Raw genomic sequence first — 9765 nt, 5'->3', positions numbered from 1 at the left:
ATCTTGGCCGCATATTAATTTTTTTTATTGATGTGCCGCATATCAATAATTCACTCCGAAAGTTGACATGATTGAGAAACACACGCACGTACGCACACACACAATTAAATTTGAATCTATAACTGAAACCCTTTACTTTTGTGTGTGGTGCTGCAACCATAGCAGTAAATGTCCTTTTAAAAGCTAAGACAACATTATGTGTGGACGGTACATTAGCTCTAAACTCTAGCTCTAAATCCTAATTCAAACCAGTACTCCTATTTGCCAATAAAATCAATAAACGTCAATAAAGTTAAAGATGTTCAAGTAGGAAACAATCTTGAGCACACAATTGAATGGAAACAATCACAGATCCTCTCTTTCCCTTACTGAGTGCCAGTGCCAGAACAAATTTAAACCCATCCTTTTCCAGACATTCACATCCCTCTCAGATTATAAAGCAATACATAACGGAATGCACTTTATCTTTTAATTCCAGTAGCAAAACATAGAAATCTAAGCATGTACTTCATCAATCTGCCCTACCCACAGGACATCACAGTCATGTATTCCACAATAACAGAACAAGCTGAAAACAAACCATTCAAGAGAGTTTTCTGTTCTAGCTCTACACTTTAACTGGCAATGAGGAGTGGAAAGGCCTCAGAAAGCTGATTATATTAGACCTGATATTATTCATTCTATGGCATTTTGGAGGATGAACTTCAGTGATGGATGGTTTGTGTGTGTGTGTGTGTTTGAATAACCTTTACCTCACACTCCCCACGCACACACACGCTGTAAGGGTCGTTGTAGGAACAACGTGTGCCGTCATGCACCATTCTCTTCATGGGCACCACGTCTCCGGTCTCTTTTGACTGGCAGTATAGTTGACATCTCTCGTCAGCTGTCCAAAAAAACAAAAACAAAAGCAGACCACAGACAAATTCATGCAATTCATTTTTGTAGCTATTTTGTATGCGAGGCAGTTTTAGCATACATACATTTTTGTATTTTTGACACTGAAATAAATAATAAGCATTAAAGGTGCAGTAAGCAATATCAGAGAAAGGCTGTTGATATTTGAAATCACCACAACACACACCCTACCCAAAAGGTCCACACCCCTATCTTGATAGCTCCACCTCAAAATTCACAAACACAGGCACCTCCCCCATAATGAGTGGACATGCCCCTTACTGCTGATTGGCTCAGGTGTGTCTTGGTGCTCGGTCCGATCCACTTTCAACAGCGTTTCTCAGAATTTTTTTAATAAGTCTTATAGGTATGAGCAAATGTGTACAAAATATTTTTAAGTTCATATAATTCATGGAATTAATAAGTTGTTGTTTTATTGCATTTTTAATGAGGTTGATTAAAAATGTCCACTGCATCACTTTTACTTCACACTTAATTTGACATTATTGTTTCTATTAGATTTACGGGCCTGGTTTCACAGACAGGGCTTAGATTAAGCCAGGATTAGGCCTTAGTTCAATTAGAACATTTAAGTAGCTTTTATAAATATGACATTTTTTATTTAAAAAAAAGCATCTTGAGACAAAACAATGGAACTGATATATTTTATGTCAACGTGTCATTTGCATGTTGCTTTCAGATAAAACAGCTCAAACATGCATTTTAGTCTGTGACTAGGCTTAAAGGACAAGTTCAGTATTTTACACTTAAAGCCCTGTTTTCAGATAGTTTCTGATGAAACAGAACGGTTAAGATTGAAATTTGGCCCGAGAATTTTCGGTGTCTGTGGTAGCACCACAGGAATAAATTACATAGATTTAATAAGAATACCAGTGATATCGTTCCGGTGTATGTGTCCTAAATGAAGGTGTCTGCTACATGAATAATCATAAATAATAACAAAGTTTCTGCAACCACTGCAGCATCGTGCATACTGTGTACAGAAAGCAAGACTGTTTATTCCTCTCAGCAGTAGAAGAGGACACTGGAGTGGTTATTAGCTGGATAGTACCTGCATTCCTTTTACTGTAGCAGTAATTCAGCCCCAGTGGATAACTGGAGATGCCATTGCTGCTTAATCACATTTCCATGTGCCTTTCTTCCAACTGCTGATGCCCTTCTCAGTGACTGGGCCAAACCTTCGGCAAATGTATCCAAGCAGCTAAGAGTAACTCTCCAGTTGAGTAACAACCCTATTACTCTTTCTAAATTCTTAACGTTGACATTACCAAATAAATACACAAATAATGACACCAGAAAAATCCCAGCCAAAAAAGAAAAAATATTTTTTGGTTTTGTCCTTTCCATTCATTTAATTTCCATCTCTTTGTTGCTGTTCTGCATTGAGGTTGTAATGGCACAGCATAAAAGAAGATATCTCTGTAACACTTTACAATTAGGTCTAATTTGTTAACATTAGTTAATGCATTGACTAACATGAACTAACAACAAGCAATACATTTTTACAGCATTTAACCTTTGTTAATGTTAGTATACATGTTTGTGCATTAACTAATGTTAACAGATTAGGAATCAACAGAGCAGGAATCAAATCGTGATTTCTGGCGTGGGAGGCGGGCACTCTAACAAGGAAGCTAAAGACCACAGCCTCTAGTATCAGTCGCTAGAGCGTTTCATGAGATCAGGGGAGTGAGGTTTACATGCACAGCTAATACTGGCCTAAAACTGTTACACTCACACTCACTAAACTTTACTTCCATCAGGGTCACGGCACCAAATGTAACCAGTCCTATTCAACTCGCTCCGAGCGGGATTCGAACCTTGGTCTCCAGTGAGTCTTGAGCACTTCTTGAGATCAGGGGAGTGAGTTTTACTTGCACAGCTCTTACTGGCCTACGACAGTTACACTAGTAAATGTTTAGATTAACATTAACTAAGATTCATTGTTACTTCATGCTAACTAATGTAGTTAACTAATGTTAACAAATAAAACCTTACTGTAAACTGTTACGGATATCTCAAAATGCAGAAGCATAAAGTTACTAGAATACAAAAAAAGTGGTTCTAAATGCCACATAATAACGTCCTTGAACACAGATTACAGGGGCGAGGGAAAGCATTTACAGAAAACGGTTGCTTTGTGAATATTTAAAAAGCACATTCCTTTGAACGAAGGACGAACATGGACTAAGACACATGGCGAACATCAGGAAGCATTAAAATGAAAAGTATAACATGTGAGTGTGCCAATGTCTTTTTCACCTCCAACAAAAGTGGAAAATGATTTGGGGATTAATCACACTAAATAAATAGCTTTAACTCACGTTCAGGGTGCTCGTAGGGCAGCCAATGGTGTTTGGTGTCTTCATGCTCAAAGTGGGGGTTCCACATCTTGCATTGCTCCTCTCTGAAGTCAGCCAGGGCCTTTGCACACTCCTCCATGTTACAGAGCTGGAACTCATAGTTGTTTCCATAACAAGTGCGCCCCCCATTGGCCGGACTAAAACACAGAACAGGTTTGTTTAAGTCAACAGACGAGAAAGGTGATGGGACGAATCAATCTAAAGACACTCACATTGGGTTGTTACACTCTCGAGTGCGGAACCGTACTCCACCACCACAGGTCCGAGAACAGGAACCGAACTTGGTCCACTGACCCCAGTGGCCATCCTGCCTAAGAATGTCTGGTGTCAGCTTGATACAGTGACCCTTAAAACAGTGCTAGAGAAACAGAGAGAAGAAAAAGTAAAAGATAAAAGTGGTATCTGTTATTTTGGTTCTGTGTAATGAACAGTAGAATAAAGGGTCTACAAGTCCAACCTTTCCTGTTGCACACTTGGTCCCGTCGATAGGAGGGCCCTTCTTGGTCTTGCAGAAGAAAGGGTTCTCGGGGTGGCTGCACCACAACTGCTTGCAAGGGTCGTAGGTGCTGTACTAAAAGAAACAGTCATGCTCTCATTCATACACGTAGCCTGTGAAAGCTAAAGCTTGTGAGACAAGCTCAGATTATATGGTTGTATGGTGGCAGGGAAATATTGTAGAAAAGTGACAGAGTACTTTTTGAATTCCCTGCTTGCACCTGCTTAAACAACGTTACTTCTTAATATAAGATTATACAAATATAAGTGGAGTCCAAGAGTCTAGAAATGTTTCTATTTTGCGTTATTTTTTGTTACTTTATTACTTTTTTTTAACAGGAAACCATTAATGACAATGGGCAAAATGTGCACGTCATACACAAGTACTGTAAATGGAAAATACAAAATACAAATGAGAAATACATCTACAGCAACCTTTGTTAATAATAATATAGTAAACAGACTGATTTAAAGTAAAAAGAAAATTATTAAAAATATACTACACATTAATAAATAAATAAAGTTAATGAAACCTTACCGTGTGTAATTTATTACTTTTAAAAAATATATATAAATGATATAATAACCATACACTCTCAGAAAAATAAATTGCAAATCTTGTGCCTTTAGGAGTAGAACAGTTTTTCACTGGGGAAGTAACCTTGAAGGGAGATCTTTGTACCTTATTTACCCATAAAAGTTCATAGTAGTACCTTACATATTACACAATGGTTAAAAAATGTGTCCCTTTAAGGTTAACTGTTGTACCCCTAAAGGTAACATTTTTGAAGAAGAAAAAAAGACCCGAAACCTTCAAAATCAGATGATCATGTTCTCCTGCATGTTCTCATGTTCAATGATTTGAGAATGATCCAAAGAGCATCTTGTGCTTCAATGGAAGCAAGAACATATAATCATCTGTACAAAGAGCTGCATGAGCAATGTCTTTTGATTAATATTAGAAATAATATAGAAACTTAGTTCCCCAAAAATGAAAATTCTGTCATCAATTACTCACCCTCATGTCGTTCCAAACCCGTAAGACTTTCGTTCATCTGCAGAACACAAATGAAGTTATGTTGATGAAATCTATGAGCTGTCTGTCCCTCCATTGACAGCTATGCAACTGACACTTTCAAGCCCCAGTAAGGTAGTTATGAAATCATTAAATTCATCCATGTGACTCCAATTTTATGAAGCGACGCAAGTGCTGGTAAAAACACAATGTACTACTTTATTTACAAAATACTAATCTACAACTCTCACGTCAACACAACACGTATGTGTCATTGTGCTCTCATGATAGCACCGTTGGAGATTACAATTTTGTAAATAAATAATTTTTAATAAAAAATATATTTGTTAATATTTTTAATAGTAAAAAATTCTTGTAAAAAAATGATTAATTATTCACAAACAAAGTACTCGCGTCACTTCATAAAATCACATGATCACATGGATTACATTTATGATGCCTTTACCTCCTTTTTTTCCGGGGCTTGAAAGTGGTAGTTGTGTAGCTGTCAATGGAGGGACAGGAATATCTCAGATTTTATCAAAAATATCTTCATTTGTGTTCTGAAGATGAACAAAAGTCTTACGGGTTTGCAATGACATGAGGGTGAGTAATTAATGACAGCTTTTTCATTTTTGGGTGAACTATCCCTGTAAATAGGGCTTAACTCTTTGGACTCCACTGTATACTGCATTGCCAGATTCACTAACTATACATCTTACTAGTTTATGTGGTTGGATGTGGCGTCAGATGGCATGTCAGTTTGGTTGGTGTGATAAAGTTTCTGTTTCACTCACCGCAGTGCACATCATGTAGCCCATGCCAAAGTCAAAGCGGCACTGTTCGTTCATAGAGTAATGCAGACCAGGCAGCTGGGGCAGAGTTGGCCACTCATGATCAAAAGGGTCGTCACGAAGACAGTCATATGCACTGCATGAGTAACAGCACTATTTTAGGATTTACAATCAATGAACCGGGTGAATATGTTCATATACTACAAATCAGGAGGCTACAAAAACACAGTAACTCACTTGAGGTATCGCCTGAGCTCCTGTTGACTGCATAGGGACCAGTGAAAGCGGTGAAATGCTGCTTGAACCAGAGGAGCCATGATACTGCCCATGGGAACCTCATCCCCGCACTCATTCGCCTGGCCGTCATGCTCCATCCCCAGTCTGGGTATAACAAACCAATATTACTCTCTCAGTCATCTATTGTACTTAAAGGAATCATGGGTGAGAGAATATATATTTAACACATAATACATTATGTATATTATTTCATAATATAATATCTAAATAATTAAAATATTAAGGATGCACCGATACTGTCATGTTCGTTTTAAGTTAAGTTTCATTTTCATGGACTGTTCGTTTGTTTCTCTTCAGGAACCTGTTTCCCGTGCTCCTTTGTTCCGTTTTCCCAGTCATTCGTTTCTATGGAGACTCATTCAATCCGCACATCTGTTCACCATTGAGCTTATTATCTGTGTATATTTAAGTTCCTCTTTGTCTGGTATTGTTTTGTGTTACGGTGCCTGCATACCTGTGGATTATCTGAGTTTGTTTTATCGAATAAATACTTTTGTTTTGGAAACTTTATCATCTTCATCGGGCCTAAAACGTTACAGATACCAGTTTTTTTCCAGAATGAGTACGATCCCAATATTTTGGTACTTGCCGATACCGATCCCAGTATTTTCAAAGCATTTGTAAAAAAAATAAAATAAAAATCTAATATGGGGAGGAGAAACCGAAAGAATATAAATCATATTAGTTGGCTAAATTAGTTTAGTAAATAGATATTTCCTTTATTCCATTTGGATGTTTACCTGTAACCCATTTATACAGTGTTTACCTGTAATGATGTAGGGAACCACTTATTATACATAAATCAAGCCCTTGCGTCTATATGTCACTGACTGCACGTAAATATTGAATTTATGTTTAATATTCTATTAATTAAATAAATTTACTTCATAGACATCCTTAATCTCTGATTTCTCCATTCTGCTCTCTGTTTGTTCTGTTGGCTGTTTCTTTGCCTGGACACAAACACTGCTGTTTGGTCTTGGTTTTTGGTATCTGAACATTTAATGAGAATTAATTATGCAAATGATGGTGGAATTTCTGATCAAGTTTTTCTCACACATGTCCTGTCTCATGGGCCACAACAAAAGCAGAGGAGAAGCCATCCTCGTGGTTCAGAGTGCAACTTCTCACAGGGTGACACATTCCTGTCACAGGAGCATAACCTGAAAAAAAGAGAAGATAAAAGTCAGAGTAGAAAGGTATAGAAGCATTTGCACTGTCACATAGCTCAACAGTCGCATAAACAACAGTCTGCCTTAAATTGGCAAGTCTTGCTGAAAATAAGTTTAGGGGGGTGAGTGTAACTCTCCCCATGACATGAATTTTAGTTGGTCTGCAAATCTGAGATTCTTGATGTACAGTACATGCATCACGTTATATTTTCAAAAAAGTATTACCCTGCATGCCAGTGGGTCCAAACTCCTGCCTGGTGAGGAAAATGGCATGATCGTGGTATTCTGCATCATTCTTGTCCTCTTTCTGCTGCAGGAAGGCCCAGCGACAGACGTTCTCCAGACTCCGAGAGGCGTTGCCCAGCTCAATCAAACCCATGGACTGACCAAACCAACACAAATCACAGGTTCATACGGTCTTACTTTGTCAACCAAGGATGACTCTAGAACCTTTTCACTGGGCATGAGTCCCAGTAAAAATGTTACTGATAAATCCGTATGTGTCAAAGTATGGAGAATTATTTTCCCTGATAATATTTTAGCAATCATCTAGTGTGTTTTCTATCAGTTGTGTAGAAACACAGATGAGAATGCCAAATTCGTGAACGAAGCTGTCAAATGGGTTTGCAAAAAAGTCTGAAATTGTTCAATTGTTCAGTTTCTTGTATACTTTATTCACCTTATTTTGCTCCGCCCACTTTTAATACTTCGCTCTTCTGCATTTTGTCATCCGACTTCCGCTAAACTTACACAGCCCATACAGTAGCTAGTTCAGTAGTTAGAAGATTGTTTAAAGCTAGCTATAACTTTAGCGAAATGTCAAATAACGTTAATACCGTTAATGTTTTAAATTGGGAGCACATAGGAAACTTCCTACGACAATCAGGTGGTCACATATTGTCCCATAGATCGTCATTGTTAACGTGGGTAGACGATATGAAGAGGCCAGAGGTAACGTTAACCTATGGGGAGCCCCTTACTGAGCATAGATAGATATAATACTTTACATATTTTACAGCTAACGTTATAGAATTACATCTAGCAACTAGCGTAGGTCTCTCTCAGCCGTAAGTTGAAATCCCTCTCAGCCGGATGTAAGATGACAAAACGAACGCAATGGCGTCACCCTTGTTGTCGTGGAAAATAAGGTGAATAAAACAGAAAACAAAAAGAGTGCTGGATGAGGTGGATATAGCTACAATCCATTGTTGGAAACAAAACTTGCAAATGTCTTCTATTGTCTTATAAAGCAGCTCTTTATTGCATGTGCATCTTGTGAATGACTCTGTACTGCAGGTAAAGATGATTTATATATATATATATATATATATATATATATATATATATATATATATATATATATATATATATATATATATACAGGTCCTTCTAAAAAAATTAGCATATTGTGATAAAGTTCATTATTGTCCATAATGTAATGATAAAAATTAAACTTTCATATATTTTAGATTCATTGCACACCAACTGAAATATTTCAGGTCTTTTATTGTTTTAATACTGATGATTTTGGCATACAGCTTATGAAAACCCAAAATTCCTATCTCAAAAATAGGCTGTTCCCAGAGTGCTGTATCAAGGCACCTCAGTGGGAAGTCTGTGGGAAGGAAAAAGTGTGGCAAAAAACACTGCACAATGAGAAGAGGTGACCGGACCCTGAGGAAGATTGTGGAGAAGGACCGATTCCGGACCTTGGGGGACCTGCGGAAGCAGTGGACTGAGTCTGGAGTAGAAACATCCAGAGCCACCGTGCACAGGCGTGTGTAGGAAATGGGCTACAGGTGCCGCATTCCCCAGATCAAGCCACTTTTGAACCAGAAACAGCGAAGAGAAGCATCACTGGACTGTTGCTCAGTGGTCCAAAGTACTTTTTTCGGATGAAAGCAAATTTTGCATGTCATTCGGAAATCAAGGTGCCAGAGTCTGGAGGAAGACTGGGGAGAAGGAAATGCCAAAATGCCTGAAGTCCAGTGTCAAGTACCCACAGTCAGTGATGGTCTGGGGTGCCATGTCAGCTGCTGGTATTGGTTCACTGTGTTTTATCAAGGGCAGGGTCAATGCAGCTAGCTATCAGGAGGTTTTGGAGCACCATCTTCCTGCTTCCATCTGCTGAAAAGCTTTATGGAGATGAAGATTTCATTTTTCAGCACGACCTGGCACCTGCTCACAGTGCCAAAACCACTGGTAAATGGTTTACTGACCATGGTATTACTGTGCTCAATTGGCCTGCCAACTCTCCTGACCTGACCCCCATAGAGAATCTGTGGGATATTATGAAGAGAAAGTTGAGAGACGCAAGACCCAACACTCTGGATGAGCTTAAGGCCGCTATCGAAGCATCCTGGGCCTCCATAACACCTCAGCAGTGCCACAGGCTGATTACCTCCATGCCACGCCGCATTGAAGCAGTCATTTCTGCTAAAGGATTCCCGACCAAGTATTGAGTGCATAACTGAACATAATTATTTGAAGGTTGACTTTTTTTGTATGAAAAACCCTTTTCTTTTATTGGTCGGATGAAATATGCTAATTGTTTGAGATAGGAATTTTGGGTTTTCATGAGCTGTATGCCAAAATCATCAGTATTAAAACAATAAAAGACCTGAAATATTTCAGTTGGTGTGCAATGAATCTAAAATATATGAAAGTTTAATTTTTATCATTACATTTTGGACAATAATGAACTTTATCAC

The 9765-nt window shown here is 38.3% G+C and overlaps 1 protein-coding gene across 2 annotated transcripts in view; it reads right to left on the bottom strand.

The window, feature by feature from the left end:
* The window catches only part of adamts2a (ADAM metallopeptidase with thrombospondin type 1 motif, 2a), a 73041-nt gene that overhangs the window by 18436 nt on the left and 44840 nt on the right, over positions 1–9765 (bottom strand). For both annotated transcript variants that reach the window (XM_079586811.1, XM_079586812.1), the window contains 8 exons: positions 7280–7436; positions 6940–7045; positions 5823–5966; positions 5589–5721; positions 3739–3852; positions 3494–3639; positions 3243–3418; positions 753–886 (listed from right to left, as the gene is read on the bottom strand). In XM_079586811.1, coding sequence (XP_079442937.1) covers positions 753–886; positions 3243–3418; positions 3494–3639; positions 3739–3852; positions 5589–5721; positions 5823–5966; positions 6940–7045; positions 7280–7436 — 1110 coding nt within the window. The remainder of the gene's footprint in view (positions 1–752; positions 887–3242; positions 3419–3493; positions 3640–3738; positions 3853–5588; positions 5722–5822; positions 5967–6939; positions 7046–7279; positions 7437–9765) is intronic.

The sequence above is a fragment of the Phoxinus phoxinus genome (genome assembly GCF_949152265.1).
Source record: "Phoxinus phoxinus genome assembly, chromosome: 17".
Lineage (NCBI taxonomy): Eukaryota > Metazoa > Chordata > Actinopteri > Cypriniformes > Leuciscidae > Phoxinus > Phoxinus phoxinus.
This window is presented reverse-complemented; position numbering and strand designations above follow the sequence as displayed.